Genomic DNA, 20,815 nt, shown 5'->3' on the forward strand with positions numbered 1-20,815 from the left:
CCACAGCGGCCGCCATAGACAAGCCCATCTGGAGAGATGCCGGGGGTGCAAACATAGCAACTGCGGCAACCTACTTGGACAAGCCAGGCAAATGCACTGCTGGAGGGATGTCGGGGCTGCCATGGTTGCAATAGCAGCGGCAGCAGAGAATGCAGGGGGGCCAGGTAAGTAAATGCTGCATGGTTGGATCTAGGGGATGCTGGGGTGGGCCCCAGGAGGAGGAGGAGATGCACATCGGTTCTCCCTATTGTTGGTGTATTTTATTTGCGGCCCAAAGACAATTCCTCTTCTTCCAATGAGGCCCAGAAAGGTCAAAAGTTCGGACACCCCCCCCCCCCCCCCCCCGTCCCCGCTCTATACAAACCCTTTACAGTCGTAAGAGAACTGCAATTCATACCAAAGTCATTTCTTCGTACCGCCGACAGTAATCTTCACTGTAGATCCGATTCTCCGTCCGGGGCGCCAAGCTCTGATTTACCCGCCAAGGCAAAAATAAAACAAATAGTTGCAATAATTCATCAACTTCCTATCCGTTTTTGTTATATTGGTGGGCAAAGCCAAGACATGAAGGACGCAGCTAATGTTTTATACCCGCAGAGCATCGCATGGAAGACGCAGCTAATGTTTTATACCCGCAGAGCATCGCATGGAAGACGCAGCTAATGTTTTATACCCGCAGAGCATCGCATGGAAGACGCAGCTAATGTTTTATACCCGCAGAGCATCGCATGGAGGACGCAGCTAATGTTTTATACCCGCAGAGCATCGCATGGAGGACGCAGCTAATGTTTTATACCCGCAGAGCATCGCATGAAGGAAGCAGAATCGCAGAATATCCATTGCCGGTGAGCTTTGGTGGAAGGAGGAGATTTCCACACAACCACAATTCGGAGTATTTTCCCAAATTCCATGGAATGTAACATTGATCCACGTGACGATTTGGCGTGCGTCTTCTACAAATATTTGGAATTGGTAGTTCTAAGGCACGTCCACCAAAGGCACACAGAGTGCAAGCAATAAAAATAGTGCAAGGATAAAAAAGAAAAAAATTTACGAATAAAAAAAACTAAAGTTGACTCGCTTGATGGACCGCAAAGTTTCAGGATGCGAAAAGTATGCAACAGTATTTATATCCCATGAGCTGTGATGTCACCAGGAGGCGGGGTTATCCGGACAGTAGGGTGCATTTCATTGTTGCCGCAGATATTATTTTAGATGGGCAATCATTCCGCACTTTGGTGTGCCGCGGTGCAGGGGAATCATTCATCGTCCTTGTCCAAGGTTTCCTCGCTGTCGCTGCTCTCCTCTGTGATTCTGGAGTGGAATCCCGCCAAGTCTAGTTCCAGGAAATTGGTCAGAAGTCTGGACACCCCTTCCACATCACTAGAACAGAAAGATTTAGGTATAAAATAGGCAACGCCACTGGATAATGCAGAGCTTGGAATCATAGAAACAATTACAACTTCACACACAGTCAGTCATTCACATCTACACCATTGTGTTCCCCGGTCATACCAGGGCCATGGCTGCAACTATCAGCCATAACATAATAGTGCCCCATCATTGGTGTCAGTGGGGGGAATAGTGCCCCATCATTGGTGTCAGTGGGGGGAATAGTGCCCCATCATTGGTGTCAGTGGGGGGAATAGTGCCCCATCATTGGTGTCAGTCGGAAGAATAGTGCCCCATCATTGGTGTCAGTGGGGGGAATAGTGCCCCATCATTGGTGTCAGTGGGGGGAATAGTGACCCATCATTGGTGTCAGTCGGAAGAATAGTGCCCCATCATTGGTGTCAGTGGGGGGAATAGTGCCCCATCATTGGTGTCAGTGGGAGGAATAGTGCCCCATCATTAGTGTCAGTGGGAGGAATAGTGCCCCATCATTGGTGTCAGTGGGGGGAATAGTGCCCCATCATTGGTGTCAGTGGGAGGAATAGTGCCCCATCATTGGTGTCAGTGGGAGGAATAGTGCCCCATCATTGGTGTCAGTGGGAGGAATAGTGCCCCATCATTGGTGTCAGTGGGAGGAATAGTGCCCCATCATTGGTGTCAGTGGGAAGAATAGTGCCCCATCATTGGTGTCAGTGGGAGGAATAGTGCCCCATCATTGGTGTCAGTGGAGGAATAGTGCCCCATCATTGGTGTCAGTGGGAAGAATAGTGCCCCATCATTGGTGTCAGTGGGAAGAATAGTGCCCCATCATTGGTGTCAGTGGGAGGAATAGTGCCCCATCATTGGTGTCAGTGGGAGGAATAGTGTCCCATCATTGGTGTCAGTGGGAGGAATAGTGCCCCATCATTGGTGTCAGTGGGAGGAATAGTGCCCCATCATTGGTGTCAGTGGGAGGAATAGTGTCCCATCATTGGTGTCAGTGGGAGGAATAGTGCCCCATCATTGGTGTCAGTGGGAGGAATAGTGCCCCATCATTGGTGTCAGTGGGAGGAATAGTGCCCCATCATTGGTGTCAGTGGGAGGAATAGTGTCCCATCATTGGTGTCAGTGGGAGGAATAGTGCCCCATCATTGGTGTCAGTGGGAGGAATAGTGTCCCATCATTGGTGTCAGTGGAAGGAATAGTGTCCCATCATTGGTGTCAGTGGGAGGAATAGTGTCCCTTCATTGGTGTCAGTGGGAGGAATAGTGTCCCATCATTGGTGTCAGTGGGAGGAATAGTGCCCCATCATTGGTGTCAGTGGGAGGAATAGTGCCCCATCATTGGTGTCAGTGGAAGGAATAGTGTCCCATCATTGGAGTCAGTGGGAGGAATAGTGTCCCTTCATTGGTGTCAGTGGGAGGAATAGTGTCTCATCATTGGTGTAAGTGGGAGGAATAGTGTCCCCATCATTGGTGTCAGTGGGAGGAATAGTGCCCCATCATTGGTGTCAGTCGGAAGAATAGTGCCCCATCATTGGTGTCAGTGGGAGGAATAGTGCCCCATCATTGGTGTCAGTGGGAGGAATAGTGCCCCATCATTGGTGTCAGTGGGAGGAATAGTGCCCCATCATTGGTGTCAGTGGGAGGAATAGTGCCCCATCATTGGTGTCAGTGGGAGGAATAGTGTCCCATCATTGGTGTCAGTGGGAGGAATAGTGCCCCATCATTGGTGTCAGTGGGAGGAATAGTGTCCCATCATTGGTGTCAGTGGGAGGAATAGTGCCCCATCATTGGTGTCAGTGGGAGGAATAGTGTCCCATCATTGGTGTCAGTGGGAGGAATAGTGCCCCATCATTGGTGTCAGTGGGAGGAATAGTGTCCCATCATTGGTGTCAGTGGGAGGAATAGTGTCCCATCATTGGTGTCAGTGGGAGGAATAGTGCCCCATCATTGGTGTCAGTGGGAGGAATAGTGCCCCATCATTGGTGTCAGTGGGAGGAATAATGTCCCATCATTGGTGTCAGTGGGAGGATTAGTGCCCCATCATTCTTCAAGTGATTACCACGGAGGAGAAAGTCCGTTATTTTTCAGCCATGTGACTGTAGTTTTCAGATCCCATTGGATTGAGCTGAAAATAACTGTCACATTTTATAAATTAGGAAGGGTCTCAGGGTTTTAGGTTTATGAATTGAGCCTCGTGTCCCATCTTACCTGCGTCCTCCCAGTACGGCAGTCTGGGTAAGTGGGTGGGATATTCCCGTCAGAAGACGTAAGACGATTAGGTAGCCCTTCCCGAAGTATCTCACTTTCTCCTCTTGGACGCTGACGTCTCGTATCTCGCTGAGCAGCACCACCGCTGCAAAAGAAAAAAAAGCAGCGACCTTTTTTACCGTCAGAGCAATTCATCATAAATAATCATTTACCGGATCCAATCCATCCGTGACCCCAAATTCCACCCGCTCCAGAATGCAGAACCAACACCACCTACCTTGCTCCTGGCCTCCTTTACACATGGTCAGTAATTTCCGGTACAAGCTGAATGATTTGATGACGGCCTTCCCTTCCCGCTTGTCAAATATCACTTCCTGTAAAATAAAGGAGAAAACAAATTGAAGAAAAGTCCAAGTGGAATGTAAAACGTGAGTGCAGGCAGAGCTGCTGATAAGGCAGAACAGCCACCCTCCTGTACTGGGCCCGGGCCCCATCAGTTTAAAAGGAGGGCCCGGGCACCTGCTGACCAGGAGGTCCGGCTGTACCGTCTTATTGGAGACACCGATCCTCTTCTGCCTCCTCCTGCAGTGCTGCCGGCTTCTCCTCCTCTTTCCCCCTCCGGCTGCATTGCAGGGGACTTGGTTCTATCACATGCACCCCTTCCATCTGCTGTCCGGGCCCCCTTTGCACCCCTTTCCCCCGCAGCCAGCTTCCCTTCTCTCCTCTCCTGCCAGCAGCCGCTGAATGCACACAGGGGGACGTTTCAGGATGGAGAGCGGGGGAAGGGGCCAGTATATATATCCTGCGGGATTGCTGCACTCAGCCATAGACTACTATTCTATCCTGCAGCTTTGCTGCACTTAGTCATAGACTTCTATTATATCCTGCGGGAATGCTGCACTTAGCCATAGACTTCTATTATATCCTGCGGCTTTGCTGCACTTAGTCATAGACTTCTATTATGTCCTGCAGAATTGCTGCACTTAGCCATAGACTTCTAATATATCCTGCGGGATTGCTGCACTTAGCCATAGACTTCTATTGTATCCTGCGGGTTTACTGCACTTAGCCATAGACCTCTATTATATCCTGCGGGATTGCTGCACTTAGCCATAGACTTCTATTGTATCCTGCAGAATTGCTGCACTTAGCCATAGACTTCTAATATATCCTGCGGGATTGCTGCACTTAGCCATAGACTTCTATTATATCCTGCGGGTTTACTGCACTTAGCCATAGACCTCTATTATATCCTGCAGGTTTGCTGCACTTAGCCATAGACTTCTATTATATCCTGCGGCTTTGCTGCACTTAGCCATAGACTTCTATTATATCCTGCAGGTTTACTGCACTTAGCCATAGACCTCTATTCTATCCTGTGGGATTGCTGCACTTAGCCATAGACTTCTATTATATCCTGCGGCATAGACTTCTATTATATCCTGTGGGATTGCTGCACTTAGCCATAGACTTCTATTCTATCCTGCAGGTTTGCTGCACTTAGCCATAGACCTCTATTCTATCCTGCGGCTTTGCTGCACTTAGCCATAGACTTCTTATTATATCCTGTGGGTTTGCTGCACTTAGCCATAGACTTCTATTCTATCCTGCGGGTTGCATCCATGCTGCTGTGCACACAGGAGGAGAGGGACGGGAGGAGAAGGAGCAGATCATCCCTTTTCTCTCCCATCCATGCGAGGAAGGGGGAACGGTCAGTGCAGGGCTCTGGGCTGTATGAGAGGCGCTCTCAGCTAAGAGCCCTGCAGCCGGCAACCCCACTGGGCCTTCCCCGACAGAGGCGGAACGCCAGGGCCCAGTTGCAAGTGCGACTTTTGTAATCCTTGTAGTTCCGCCACTGCTTATAAAGAAAGTGGAGCTGCTGTTTGGGTTGGCAGCTTGGATTTGCCTTCTGGGCTTCACTATTGGCCAATTTGTTTGCCTATTGCATTGAAGGCCAGGAGGACTGGGGGTCAGGCTGTCAGCAGCACAGCCGAAGCTGTCAAATCACAGGCTGTGTGCTCCCTCCCCTGTCACCTTTTACCTCTTGGTGTCAGGAAAACTTGTCAGGAGTGACTCATGCAGATAGCAGAGGAAGACAGACAGAAATGACACTCAGTGCTCTGGACTGAGACAAGTACACACTATAGAGGGATGTGCTTTGTTCAGATTTCATATCTGAGCTTTACAACCACTTTAACCACTTGCCGACCAGCGACCAAGTCGGCTCTGTCCTGCGAAATGACGTACCTGTACGTCGCTTCGCAAGATCCACATGTGCTCACTGGCCACAGGAGAGCCAATTATTGCCGCTGGGCATCCGCGATCGCTTCCCATGGAGACAGAACGGCGGTTATTTAGGAACACAGGTCTCTGTGTTAATGCAGCAAGCCTATCCCCCACACAATTAGAAAGCACCCCCTAGGGACACATTTAACCCTTTGATCACCCCTGGGTTAACCCCTTCCCTGCCAGTGTCATTAGTACAGTGACAGTGCATATTTTTAGCACTGATTACTGTAGTAATATCACTGGTCCGCCCAAAAGTGTCAAAAATGTCAGGGGTCCGATCTGTTCGCCGCAATGTCACAGTCCCGCAAAAAAAAAAATCACAGATCGCCGCCATTACTAATAATAAAAATAAATAAAAATGACAAATCTTTCCCGTAGTTTGTAGATGTGATAACTTTTGCGCAAACCAATCAAAAAAAGCTTTTTGGGATTTTTTTTCACCAAAAATATGTAGCAGAAATCAAATTGGCCTAAAATGATAAAAAATTTGATTTTTTACATATTTTTGTTATTGGGAATATTATATAGCAGAAAGTAAAAAATATATCTCTTTTTTTCAGAATTGTCGCTCTTTTTTTTGTTTATAGCGCAAGAAAAAAAAAAAAAAAATCACACAGGTGATCAAATACCACCAAAAGAAATCACTATTTGTGGGGAAAAAAAGGACATTCATTTTATTTGGGTACAGCGTTGCACGACCGCGCAATTGTCTGTTAAAGCAACGCAGTGCAGAATCGCAAAAAATGGCCTGGTCATGAAGAGGGAAAATCCTTCCATGACAGAACTGGTTAATGGAATGGCAGTAAATTTTTTTCATTTCTGAATCTCCTGGCTAAAATCTTTTTATCTATTGGAGGATTGCACACAAAAAAAAAAAATAGTTTGGGCTGGAAATCCACTTTGAGTTAAATATTCACAAACCGTACAAAAGTATGTAGATAGCTTGAAGGTAATGTGTTACCATAGTCCCAAAGTCGGTTTTGAAGCAAAAACCCCCTTCGTTGTGGGACTTTAAAGGTAACAATGAATTATCTTTGGAAAAAGTGTTTATCTAAAATGGTTTATTTAGAATTTTTGATAAAGATTTCTTAAAACCTGATCCCATTTAACAATAGTTTCATGCAATGTTAAAACATATAACTATATAGAATATGGTACATCACATATAAAAGTACATAGTGAACACATTGCTGCTTGAGGAGTGGTGCAAAGACCAACGCGTTTCAAAAACGTTAAATACACAATTCTTCCTCAGGGAATTTGAATCCACTCCTGAAAAGTGTGTACCCCAAGGATTCTCCCCCTGTGAATACACCTGATTTCCCAGATCAGAAAGCTAGAGCCAGGTATAGATCGTTTTGTAGATATTCTTAACCTGATATGATGTATGGGTAAATAAATAATTTAGATGAGGTTGCCCTCAAATTTCAGCGCATCCAGAGAGTTTGTTTACTTGCCAGCCAATCAAAAGCAAGGAACACTTCGTCACCCTTTTATTATATATGGATCTGGGTAGTAGGAAAGCCCATATTTTATATGAGGGTTTATCAATATTTATATCCCTCAAGGAATGAATATATTAACCACTTAAGCCCCGGAAGATTTTACCCCCTTCCTGACCAGGGGGTATTTTGCGATTCGGCACTGCGTGACTTTAACGGACAATTGCGCGGTCGTGCGACGCTGTACCTAAACGAATTTGGCGTCCTTTTTTTCCCACAAACAGAGCTTTCTTTTGGCGGTATTTGATCACCTGTGCGATTTTTTGATCATGCGCTATAAACAAAAAAAGAGCGTCAATTTTGCAAAAATAGCAATATTTTTCCCTTTTTTTTATATGAAATTCCCCCAAAAAAAATGTAAAAATCAAAATTTTTTAACATTTTCAGCCTATTTGTTTTATGCTACATATGTTTGGTAAAAAAAAAAAAAAATTTAAAAAAGCGTATTTTGATTGGTTTGCGCAAAAGTTATTGCGTTTACTAACTAAGGGAAAGATTTTTGTCATTTTTGCTGTTTTTTTTTTAACGCGTAATGGCGGCGATCTGCGATTTTTTTTGCGGTACTGCGACATTGCGGCAGACAGATCGGACCCTTGACTGACATTTTTGACACTTTTGGGGGTACCAGTGACATTTCTACAGTAATCAGTGCTATACATATGCACTGTTACTGTAAAAATACACTGGTAGTGAAGGGGTTAACTTTATTTGAGAGGGAGGGGCTGTGTGTGTCCCTAGGGGCGTGATTCTAACTGTGATTGGCTGTGGCTTCAGCTGTATACAGAGTGATCAATGGATCTACATAGTAGATCCATATGATCATCCTTCATACTGAGGGGAGAATGACAGGTGGCTTGTTTACACAAGCTGCCTGACTTTCTCCCTCTCCCCCGCCGATCGCAGAGTGGCCGGCGGACATCGGGTCCGCCGGTCACACGCGCGGGGGGGTCCGTGACCACGCGGGAGCGCGCCTCCGGCGGCGCGCGCTCGCTCCCTAGACCCTCACAAGCTAGTGACGTAGCCCTACGTCACTTTGCCTGTGAGGGGCTGACAGCCGCCGTAGATAGTCGTGCAGCGGTCGGCAAGTGGTTAATGCTTCAGTTACGATAAATTACAGAGGTGTCAAAGCCACTTTTGTATGTAGAAAGGGAACGTGTCTGCTTAAGAGATAGCTGTCTCTGTTACTTCCTTTAAAAGAGATACAATCCCCTATCAGTAGTAGTCATCTGTTTCCCCGACTGGGCAGTACAATCCTCCGTAGCTTGGAGAGATGACTCTGCGATCTATACCTGGCTCTAGCTTTCTGATCTGGGAAATCAGGTGTATTCACAGGGGGAGAATCCTTGGGGTACACACTTTTCAGGAGTGGATTCAAATTCCCTGAGGAAGAATTGTGTATTTAACGTTTTTGAAACGCGTTGGTCTTTGCACCACTCCTCAAGCAGCAATGTGTTCACTATGTACTTTTATATGTGATGTACCATATTCTATATAGTTATATGTTTTAACATTGCATGAAACTATTGTTAAATGGGATCAGGTTTTAAGAAATCTTTATCAAAAATTCTAAATAAACCATTTTAGATAAACACTTTTTCCAAAGATAATTCATTGTTAACTTTAAAGTCCCACAACGAAGGGGGTTTTTGCTTCAAAATATTCACAAACCAAACTTTTACACTTTGATAGAAAAACAGATTTACCTCCCAATCTTCTAAATTCTGGACGGCAACAAAGAAACAACCGGCCACATAGAAGAGCTTCCATGCAAAGGAGTCTGGAGGAAAAAGACAAAAGGGGGGGGGGGGGGAGGGGATAGGTGATGAAAATAGTTTAAAAAATCATCCACCAATGTAAAGAAACACGATTTATGATTGATGGTTCAAGATTTTCAATGAGACATTTACAATGAGAAGTCACCAATCCTAGAGCGTCTACAATACAGGAAATGTTCAGTGTGTGCTGAAAGAGTCATTGTCATTGGAGGGTCTCATCCCCGGGCAAGGGAATTAGAAAAGACAACACTATGTATGTAATAGGACTTTGAACCCCCCTCCAATCAGCACACACACATACATATATTATATATATATATATATATATATATATATATATATATATATATATATATATATATATATATATATATATATACACATATACATACACACTGTATATATTTTTTAATTTATTTATTTGAAACCACTTTTAAAATGTAAACAAAATATCTTTATTTTTGTCAGTTTGAAAACATTTATCCAATAAAAAAAAATGCAATTTTACCACTTGTCTCCCCTTTGGATTTGTGGCATGGAGATCCTCCCAGATAGTAAAGTGTGGGTCAACGCATTTCGTGGACTAAGCCGCTTCATCAGGACCTGGATTCAATCATGCAAGCACAACTCTTCACTCACAACAAATCAACGATTGCCACCTTTAATAGATGTACATTAAAAAACTAAAGCGCTAGCATCATGCAGACACAATCCCACCGGACCGCGGGAAGACCAAACAACGCAGCGGAGGTTAAACACTGACATGGTGCCATTATGGGGAGCACATGCCCTGCTGGAACTTTACCTGGAGACATGTACTGGTAATATGCCATGGGGTGTCTGTGAGGACCTTTTGGATTGTCATACAGGCCCATGTAAAGTGGGGGAAAATAATTATTTGATCCCCCGCAGAATAAAGTTTTCTATAGAAAATGTATGAAGGGAGCTGAAAATTCGAGTTGCCAAGCGACAGAAAGAAACCTTATAGATTTAGAGAAGATCTGTAAAGAAGAGTGGACCAAAATCCCCCCTGAGATGTGTGCAAACCTGGGGGCCAACTACAAGAAACGTCTGACCTCTGTGCTTCCATCTACAAGAAACGTCTGACCTCTGTGCTCCCATCTACAAGAAACGTCTGACCTCTGTGCTTCCAACTACAAGAAACGTCTGACCTCTGTGCTTCCAACTACAAGAAACGTCTGACCTCTGTGCTTCCATCTACAAGAAACGTCTGACCTCTGTGCTTCCATCTACAAGAAACGTCTGACCTCTGTGCTTCCAACTACAAGAAACGTCTGACCTCTGTGCTTCCATCTACAAGAAACGTCTGACCTCTGTGCTTCCATCTACAAGAAACGTCTGACCTCTGTGCTTCCATCTACAAGAAACGTCTGACCTCTGTGCTTCCATCTACAAGAAACGTCTGACCTCTGTGCTTCCAACTACAAGAAACGTCTGACCTCTGTGCTTCCAACTACAAGAAACGTCTGACCTCTGTGCTTCCATCTACAAGAAACGTCTGACCTCTGTGCTTCCCAACTACAAGAAACGTCTGACCTCTGTGCTTCCATCTACAAGAAACGTCTGACCTCTGTGCTTCCCAACTACAAGAAACGTCTGACCTCTGTGCTTCCAACTACAAGAAACGTCTGACCTCTGTGCTTCCATCTACAAGAAACGTCTGACCTCTGTGCTTCCCAACTACAAGAAACGTCTGACCTCTGTGCTTCCAACTACAAGAAACGTCTGACCTCTGTGCTTCCAACAAGGGTTTCTCCACCAACTACTAAGGGGATCAAATACTTATTTTACTCCCTGAACTGCAAATACACCGATGATAAAAATTATAAACCCGCCATTTCTTTGTAAGTGGGCAAACTTACACAATCTGCAGGGATCAAATCATTATTTCCCCCACTGTATGCAGGCAGTTTTGGCTCCAGCAAATTACAATTTTGTATCTTTTATGGCTGCACATCTTTGAAGAATAACCCTATATAAAGCACAGGAGAATAGATATATTTTTTTCTGCTTGTTTCCTTCCCCCACTTCACTGCCACATTTGGCACCTTTCTGGGGGGGGGGGGGGCGCAGACTGTACCTCTTTTGTAAAATTACATTTTTAATGGATAAATGTTTTTAAACTGACAACAATAATGATAATTTGTTTACATTTTAAAAGTGGTTTTAAATAAATATATTATATATAAAGTATCTCACAAAAATAAGTACACCCCTCACATTTTTGAAAAATATTTATTCTATCTTTTCATGTGACAACACTGAAGAAATGAGACTTTGCTACAATGTAAAGTAGTGAGTGTACAGCTTGTATAACAGTGTAAATTTACTGTCCCCTCAAAATAACTCAACACACAGCCATTAATGTCTAAACCACTGGCAACAAAGTAAGTACACCCCTAAGTGACAATGTCCAACACACAGCCATTAATGTCTAAACCGCTGGCAAAAAAAGTGAGTACACCCCTAAGTCACAATGTCCAAATTGGGCCCAATTAGCCATTTTCCCTCCCCGGTGTCATGTGACTCGTTAATGTTACAAGGTCTCAGGTGTGAATGGGGAGAAGGTGTGTTACATTTGGTGTTATCGCTCTCACTCTCTCATACTGGTCACTGGAAGTTCAACATGGCACCACATGGCAAAGAACTCTCTGAGGATCTGAAAAAAAAAAAAAAAAATTGTTCCTCTACATAAAGATGGCCTAGGCCAGTGATGGTGAACCTTGGCACCCCAGATGTTTTGAAACTACATTTCCCATGATGCTCAAGTACACTGCAGAGTTCATGAGCATCATGGGAAATGTAGTTCCAAAACATCTGGGGTGCCAAGGTTCACCATCACTGGCCTAGGCTATAAGAAGATTGCCAAGACCCAGAAACTGAGCTGCAGCACGGTGGCCAAGACCATACAGCGGTTTACCAGGACAGGTTCCACTCAGAACAGGCCTCACCATGGTCAACCAAAGAAGTTGAGTGCAGTGCTCAGCGTCATATCCAGAGGTTGTCTTTGGGAAATAGACGTATGAGTGCTGCCAGCATTGCTGCAGAGGTTGAAGGGGTGGGGGAGGGGTCAGCCTGTCAGTGCTCAGACCATACGCCGCACACTGCATCAAATTGGTCTGCATGGCTGTCATCCCAGAAGGAAGCCTCTTCTAAAGATGATGCACAAGAAAGCCTGCAAACAGTTTGCTGAAGACAAGCAGACTAAGGACATGGATTACTGGAACCATCTCCTGTGCTCTGATGAGACCAAGATAAACTTATTTGGTGTCAGATGGTGTCAGGCGTGTGTGGGGGCAACCAGGTGAGGAGTACAAAGACAAGTGTATCTTCCCTACAGTCAAGCATGGTGGTGGGAGTGTCATGGTCTGGGGCTCCATGAGTGCTGCCGGCACTGGGGAGCTACAATTCATTGAGGGACCCATGAATGCCAACATGTACTGTGACATACTGAAGCAGAGCATGATCCCCTCCCTTCAGAGACTGGGGGGCAGGGCAGTATTCCAACATAACGACCCCAAACACCTCCAAGATGACCACTGCCTTACTAAAGAAGCTGAGGGTAAAGGTGATGGACTGGCCAAGCATGTCTCCAGACCTGAACCCTATTGAGCATCTGTGGGGAATCCTCAAACAGAAGGTGGAGGAGCGCAAGGTCTCTAACATCCACCAGCTCTGTGATGTCATCATGGAGGAGGGGAAGAGGACTCCAGTGACAACCTGTGAAGCTCTGGTGAACTCCATGCCCAAGAGGGTTAAGGCAGTGCTGGAAAATAATGGTGACCACACAAAATATTGACACTTTGGGCCCAATTTGGAGATTGTCACTTAGGGGTGTACTGACTTTTGTTGCCAGCGGTTTAGACATTAATGGCTGTGTGTTGAGTTATTTTGAGGGGACAGTAAATTTACACTGTTATACAAGCTGTACACTCACTACTTTACATTGTAGCAAAGTCTCATTTCTTCAGTGTTGTCACATGAAAAGATAGAATAAAATGTGAGGGGTGTACTTACTTTTGTGAGATGCGGTATCTTTGCTGATTGGAGGGGTCTTCAAAGTCCCATTACATAGTTGTGTCTTTTTGAATTACAATACAGGAGCCCCTGCGGGGTGATTGGCCATTCATCCTCTTCTGAAGGAGTGCAACATTTCGAATTGCAAATCTTCCAAATCAGAAATGGTTCCAATCCCGGGAGGGGGAGCGGGACGGGGGGGAGGGGGATGGGGAGTGCTCGGCTCAAATGAACTGGAGAGCTGGACTTGGTATTTAGGATTCGGACAATGAGTAGCCTCTGGGAACTTACCTGTGCTGTAATACGCAGCTGCCAGCCCCACCGAAGAGATTCCTGGAAGACAAGCAGCTGTATTAATACACAGTAATGATTCCTACAAATATTTCAGGGGTTGCATAAAGCCGTTGTAAACCACTGGATGTTTTATTAATGTGCTAGTGTGCATGGTATACTAGCACATTATGTTCAACTGTCCTTAACCACTCGCTTACTGAGCACCCCCCCCCCCCTTCCTGCCCGGCCAAACTTCACCTTTCAGCGCTGTCACACTTTGAATGACAATTGCACCGTTATGCAACACTGCACTCATATGAATTTTTATTTTTTTTCACATAAATAGAGATTTCTTTTGGTATTTAATCACCACTGGGGGGGGGGGGGGGTTATTTTTGTTAAACAAACAAAAATAAGACGGAAAATTATGGGGAAAAAAAAGTTTTCATCGTTTTTTTTATAACATTTTTCAAACAGTTAATTTTTCTCCTTCACTGACGGCACTGATAAGGCAGCACTGATAGGGGACACTGATGGGCACTGATAGGGGACACTGATGGGCACTGATAAGGCAGCACTGATAAGGCAGCACTGTTAGGGGAGACTGATGGGCACTGAAAGCTGGCACTGATGGGCACTGATAAGGCAGCACTGATAGGGGACACTGATGGGCACTGATAGGGGACACTGATGGGCACTGATAGGGGACACTGATGGGCACAGATAGGGGACACTGATGGGCACAGATAGGGGACACTGATGGGCACAGATAGGGGACACTGATGGGCACAGATAGGGGACACTGATGGGCACCGATAAGGCAGCACTGATAGGGGACACTGATGGGCACTGATAGGGGACACTGATGGGCACAGATATGGGACACTGATGGGCACAGATATGGGACACTGATGGGCACAGATAGGGGACACTGATGGGCACAGATAGGGGACACTGATGGGCACAGATAGGGGACACTGATGGGCACAGATAGGGGACACTGATGGGCACTGATAAGGCAGCACTGATAGGGGACACTGATGGGCACTGATAGGGGGCACTGATGGGCACTGATAAGGCAGCACTGATAGGGGACACTGATGGGCACTGATAAGGCAGCACTGATAGGGGACACTGATGGGCACTGATAGGGGACACTGATGGGCACTGATAAGGCAGCACTGATAGGGGACACTGATGGGCACTGATAAGGCAGCACTGATAGGGGACACTGATGGGCACTGATAAGGCAGCACTGATAAGGCAGCACTGATAAGGCAGCACTGATGGGCACTGAAAGCTGGCACTGATGGGCACTGATAAGGCAGCACTTATAGGGGACACTGATGGGCACTGATAGGGGACACTGATGGGCACTGATAGGGGACACTGATGGGCACTGATAGGGGACACTGATGGGCACAGATAGGGGACACTGATGGGCACAGATAGGGGACACTGATGGGCACTGATAAGGCAGCACTGATAGGGGACACTGATGGGCACAGATAGGGGACACTGATGGGCACAGATAGGGGACACTGATGGGCACAGATAGGGGACACTGATGGGCACAGATAGGGGACACTGATGGGCACAGATAGGGGACACTGATGGGCACTGATAAGGCAGCACTGATAGGGGACACTGATGGGCACTGATAGGGGACACGGATGGGCACAGATAGGGGACACTGATGGGCACTGATAAGGCAGCACTGATAGGGGACACTGATGGGCACTGATAGGGGACACTGATGGGCACAGATAGGGGACACTGATGGGCACAGATAGGGAACACTGATGGGCACTGATAAGGCAGCACTGATAGGTGACACTGATGGGCACTGATAAGGCAGCACTGATAGGGGACACTGATGGGCACTGAAAGCTGGCACTGATGGGCACTGATAAGGCAGCACTGATAGGGGACACTGATGGGCACTGATAGGGGACACTGATGGGCACTGAAAGCTGGCTATGATGATGAGGCACTGATTAGCAGTACTGATGGGCACTGGTAAGTGCCACTGGTGGGGGGAGCGTGGGACTGATGTCCTGCTTACTGAGGCCGGTGATCGGCTTTAGTTTTTTCTCCTCATGTGATTAGTCGGACCAGAGTAGTGCAGGGAATACTTTGAAGTCGCACAGATATGAATGGTACTCATTGGAAATCATGGGGTAAGACTTCTCATGCAACTCTGCAGTCCCAAATCACACAAGTGCCCCGTTCACACGATTTTACCGTGATTTTTTTGCCGCCATTTTGACTGGGCTTGAAGCAATGCCTATGTCTGTGGACATAAAATCGGCCAAAAGAAGTGCAGGGATTACTTTGAAGTCGTTGCGACTTGAAGTTGCACAGATATGAACGGGACTCATTGGAAATCATTGAGTATGACTTGTCATGCGACTTTGTGGTCCCAAATCGCAGGACAAGTCGCACAAGTGTGAAAGGGGCCTAGCTGGCACTTTGTGGAAACTAGCTAACTGCCACTGACACGAAGGCCCCTTTCACACCTGTATGACCTGAAACACACACGACTTTGCCGTGCGACATTGACAGGACTTGAAGCAATGCCGGTGTAGAGGTCTATGGATCTCAAGTCACATCAAAGTCAGACCAAAGTAGTGCTGGGACTACTTTGAAGTCGCACAGATATGAACGGTACTCATTGGAAATCACGGGGTACGACGTGTCATGTGACTTTGCAGTCCCAAATCGCAGGACAAGTCGCACGAGGGTGAAAGTGGCCTAATACAGTAATCAGTGATAATACTATACACTGTCACTGTACTGACAATGGCTGGGAAGGGGTTAACATTGAGGGGCGATCAAAGAGTTAAATGCATGCTTAATGTTTGTACAGTGTGCTAATTCTACTCCCCTCCCCCAATCTGCCTCCCAATCTCCAACTTCCTCCACCTTCAGGAGAGTCCTGAAAACTCATTTCCTAAGGTAGGCCAATCCCACCTCAACCCAAAAACTGAGCTTTTACTTTATTCATCAATCCTCCTCTTTGCTTCTTCCAAGACCTCCTGCTTTCTACCTCCCATGTCACCAGCCTCTCCCATCCTCTGGAACTCCCTACCCCAATCTGTCTGCCTATCTCCAGCTCTGTCCTCCTGTAGGAGATGCCTGAAAACTCATGTCTTCAAGGAAGCCTACCACGCCTCAACCCAACAACTTTAACTTTCTACATCAACCTTCACTTCTCATAAGACCTCCTGTTCTGTAGCTCCCTCATCACTTACAGGACTTCTCCAGAGCCTCTCCTATCCTCTGGAACTCTCAACCCCAATCTGTCTGCCTATCTCCAGCTCTGTCCACCTTCAGGAGATGCCTGAAAACTCATGTCTTCAAGAAAGCCTATCAAGCCTCAACCCAACAATAGAACTTTTACTTTCTCTGTCAACCTTCACTTCTCAACACCTGTAGCTCCCTCATCTACAGGACTTCTCCAGAGCTTCCCCCATCTTCTGGAACTCTCAACCCCAATCTGTCTGCCTATCTCCAGCTCGGTCCACCTTCAGGAGATGCCTGAAAACTCATGTCTTCAAGAAAGCCAATCAAGCCTCAACCCAACAATAGAACTTTTACTTTATTCATCAACCATCCTCTTTGCTTCTTCCAAGACCTCCTGCTTTCTACCTCCCATGTCACCAGCCTCTCCTATCCTCTGGAACTCCCTACCCCAATCTGTCTGCCTATTTTCTACTCCTATCTTCTACTCTCGCCATCTCACCTCTTCAGGGACGCCTATCCCATCTCTACCTAAATACTTAACTTATACTTTCATCCCCTTGCAGATATCTTTTGTTTTACTTGCTCCCCCTTTTTTAGATTGTAAGCTCTTATGAACACAACCCTCCTAACTCTCCTGTATTGACTTGCACTGTAACTGTAAACCACTGAGCAAACTGCTGGTGCTAAACAAATCCTATAATATAATAAAAGAGGTAAACTCACCAACCAAAAGGGACCATGAGCGGATGCTGGGGTTCCTCTTGAGATGCAAGCGGGTCCCCGTGTGGCTCTCCACCTGCATATACATGGCTGCCTTTTTCCTGGAAGACAAAGAGAAGGAATGGCAGTAGACCCCCGGCACAGAGAAGGAATAGCAGTAGACCCCCAGCACAGAGAAGGAATGGCAGTAGACCCCCAGCACAGAGAAGGAATGGCAGTAGACCCCGGCACAGAGAAGGAATGGCAGTAGACCCCGGCACAGAGAAGGAATGGCAGTAGACCCCGGCACAGAGAAGGAATGGCAGTAGACCCCCGGCACAGAGAAGGAATGGCAGTAGACCCCCGGCACAGAGAAGGAATGGCAGTAGACCCCCGGCACAGAGAAGGAATGGCAGTAGACCCTCGGCACAGAGAAGGAATGGCAGTAGACCCCGGCACAGAGAAGGAATGGCAGTAGACCCCCGGCACAGAGAAGGAATGGCAGTAGACCCCGGCACAGAGAAGGAATGGCAGTAGACCCCGGCACAGAGAAGGAATGGCAGTAGACCGCGGCACAGAGAAGGAATGGCAGTAGACCGCGGCACAGAGAAGGAATGGCAGAAGACCCTAGCACAGAGAAGGAATGGCAGTATACCCTAGCACAGAGAAGGAATGGCAGTATACCCCGACACAGAGAAGGAATGGCAGTATACCCTAGCACAGAGAAGGAATGGCAGTATACCCCGACACAGAGAAGGAATGGCAGTAGACCCCGGCACAGAGAAGGAATGGCAGTAGACCCCGGCACAGAGAAGGAATGGCAGTAGACCCCGGCACAGAGAAGGAATGGCAGAAGACCCCGGCACAGAGAAGGAATGGCAGTAGATCCCAGCACAGAGAAGGAATGGCAGTAGATCCCAGTACAGAGAAGGAATGGCAGTAGACCCCGGCACAGAGAAGGAATGGCAGAAGACCCCGGCAGCCCGTATGGAGTGGCAGCCTTATCTGAGGAGGTTTTTATCTCCGGCATTCAATATTGAGTGTTGTGTAACGGCCACATCCGGCTTTCTGGTAAACCAGTGACTGGCAGAGAGGAGGAAGGGTGACCGGGAAGAGGAACCAGAAGGCAAGAAGGAAGTTTCATTATAGTAGTTGTGCTGTGAACCAGCATGGCCGGTGACGTGGGGCTCCGCAGCTTCGAACAAACGCAGCCAATCCATTCACGGGGAAGCTGTGACATCACTGAACCATACAAAGCTTTGGGTTATCAATGCTGGGCAGGAAATTGATGGGAGATCTTGAAATTTCCATTGCTGCTTACTGGCATTTTTTTGACGTTTTTGATTCCATTGCTTTTTTTAAGTCTGGGTTGTGCTTGGAGGCATCATTGATGGAACATAGCCTGGGGTCACACGGGGGCATGCTGAACACCGCATGTGATTTGCACCAGAAACGCACCACATTCCAGTGCGCATCACATGCGATGTCTGTGCCATGCGATTTGAGCCATATATTTTGTATCACATATCCACAAAAATATTGTCGGACCCTTGTTTTCTCAATGTGAACACTCATGCAATGCGATTCTGGCAAGGGCACTGCATTTTGCAGTCTGTTTTGGGGGATCGTTCATGAAACATGAAGCCCCGTTGACATTGTGCCGATTTGGCATGCGATTTGTCATGTTAAATCGCATGTCAAATTGGTGCCTATTGCCGGCACCGGTTCACACTGAGAGCGGGGGTGAATTCACTCGGCTGAACACGCTCGATTTCAAACTTGCATGTCAGTGCAACTTCGGGGGGCGATTTGACAGTCATCTGTACCGGTTCATGCACAGATGTCTACTGAAATTGCCCCGAAGTCGCCAAAAGTAGTGCAGAAACTACTTTTGGGAATTGATGCGCCACAAAGTCAGGGATGCACCAATTCGGAAAGTGACGCTGCCGGCAATAGGCTCTGATTTGGCATGCGATTTCACATGTCAAATCTGCCCGATGTGAACGGGGGCTGAATATTCCATGAACGACACCCCGAAACAGAGTGCAAAATGCAGTGACAGAGTCACATTACATAGGTGTTCACACCCATGCGATGCGATTTTGATGAGGGGAAAAAAGGGTCCACATTTGCACCAAAATGTTGTAGGACCCTTTTTTTTCCCCGCGCTTAAATCTTATCGCATGGGTGTGAACACGCATGGGATGCGATTCTGGCAAGCATTGCATTGTGGGAAAGTGGGAGTTACTAAAATAGCAGAGAGGTGAATTTTAGCTAAAAACACAAAAAAAACGCTGAAAAATGCCAATGCAAAAAAGCTGAAAAACTCTGAAAAACTCACTACAAAGCTACCGGCGTTTTATAACGTCCCGTGTGCATGAGGCCGAACAATTGCCATTATTAATCTTTTCTTCCTCTTGTCCTTTGTTGCAGCAACTTCCTGTCTGCGTGTGTAATGCGCCCTATAACAGCCATGTGTAGAATCTCCTGTAATCCAGGGTGACAACACAGGAGCACAACTGGGTGACAAGGACAGAGAGTTGTCACCTTATAACAGGAAGTTCCTCCACAAGGTTTTACCTTCTAGTACTTGCAGAGCTCTAACCACTTCCCCACCCCCTATAACAGTTTTAGTGCTCCAGGGCGGCCTCGCTGCGCAGGCTCGTGTATATATACGTGATCCTGCACTGCCAGGTAGCGAGCGCGAGTACGTGCCACTTCCGGGTCTGGGGCGCACACACGCGCGCCGCCAGCGCTCTGCTCCCAAATCCGATGTGATTATAAAGCGCATTCGATGTCCACCGGCACCCACCAACCCTTCAGTACAGAGGGAGGACGGCGGTCTGTCAGTAGGGAAGGCAAGGATCCTGTGCTCCTGCAAAGCAGAGACACCAATCCATGCCTTTCCCCTAGTACAAGCTCCTCCCCCACTGTACAAAAACACTGGCTAGGCACATTTAACCCTTTGATCACCCCTTCCAAGCTAGTGTCATTAGTACAGTGACAGTGTATATTGTTGGCACTTATTACTGTATTAGTGTCACTGGTCCCCCCAAAAGTGTCAGTTAGTGTCCAATTTGTTTGTTTGTTGCACTATAAGTTGCTAATTGTCACCATTACTAGTAAAAAAATATATAAAACTTCCAGTATATATCCCATGGTTTATAGACACAATATTTTTTGCATAAACCAATCAATATATGCTTATTGGGATTTTTTTTTACCAAAAGTACATTGCAGAATACATATTGGCCCAAATTGATGAAGAAATTTGAATTTTTATCAAAAAAATTTTATGGATGTTTTATAGCAGAAAGTAAACAAATATTTATTTTTTTCAAAATTATTTGTCATTATTTGTTTATAGCATAAAAAAATAAATAAATAAAATAAAACCTTTTACAGCTAA

General features: G+C 46.5%; 1 protein-coding gene across 1 annotated transcript in view; it reads right to left on the minus strand.

Moving 5' to 3' along the window:
- Positions 1-1,232: 1,232 nt before the first annotated feature.
- The window catches only part of CYBC1 (cytochrome b-245 chaperone 1), a 21,111-nt gene continuing 1,528 nt past the window's right edge, over positions 1,233-20,815 (minus strand). Inside the window, exons 2-7 of the mRNA XM_082271488.1 lie at positions 17,431-17,528; positions 13,480-13,521; positions 9,079-9,152; positions 3,862-3,958; positions 3,585-3,729; positions 1,233-1,383 (exon numbers count right to left, since the gene is read on the minus strand). Coding sequence (XP_082127614.1) covers positions 1,260-1,383; positions 3,585-3,729; positions 3,862-3,958; positions 9,079-9,152; positions 13,480-13,521; positions 17,431-17,515 — 567 coding nt within the window. The 5' untranslated portion in view covers positions 17,516-17,528 and the 3' untranslated portion in view covers positions 1,233-1,259. The remainder of the gene's footprint in view (positions 1,384-3,584; positions 3,730-3,861; positions 3,959-9,078; positions 9,153-13,479; positions 13,522-17,430; positions 17,529-20,815) is intronic.

The sequence above is a fragment of the Pelophylax lessonae genome (assembly GCF_965119305.1).
Source record: "Pelophylax lessonae genome assembly, chromosome: 11".
NCBI classification, from domain to species: domain Eukaryota; kingdom Metazoa; phylum Chordata; class Amphibia; order Anura; family Ranidae; genus Pelophylax; species Pelophylax lessonae.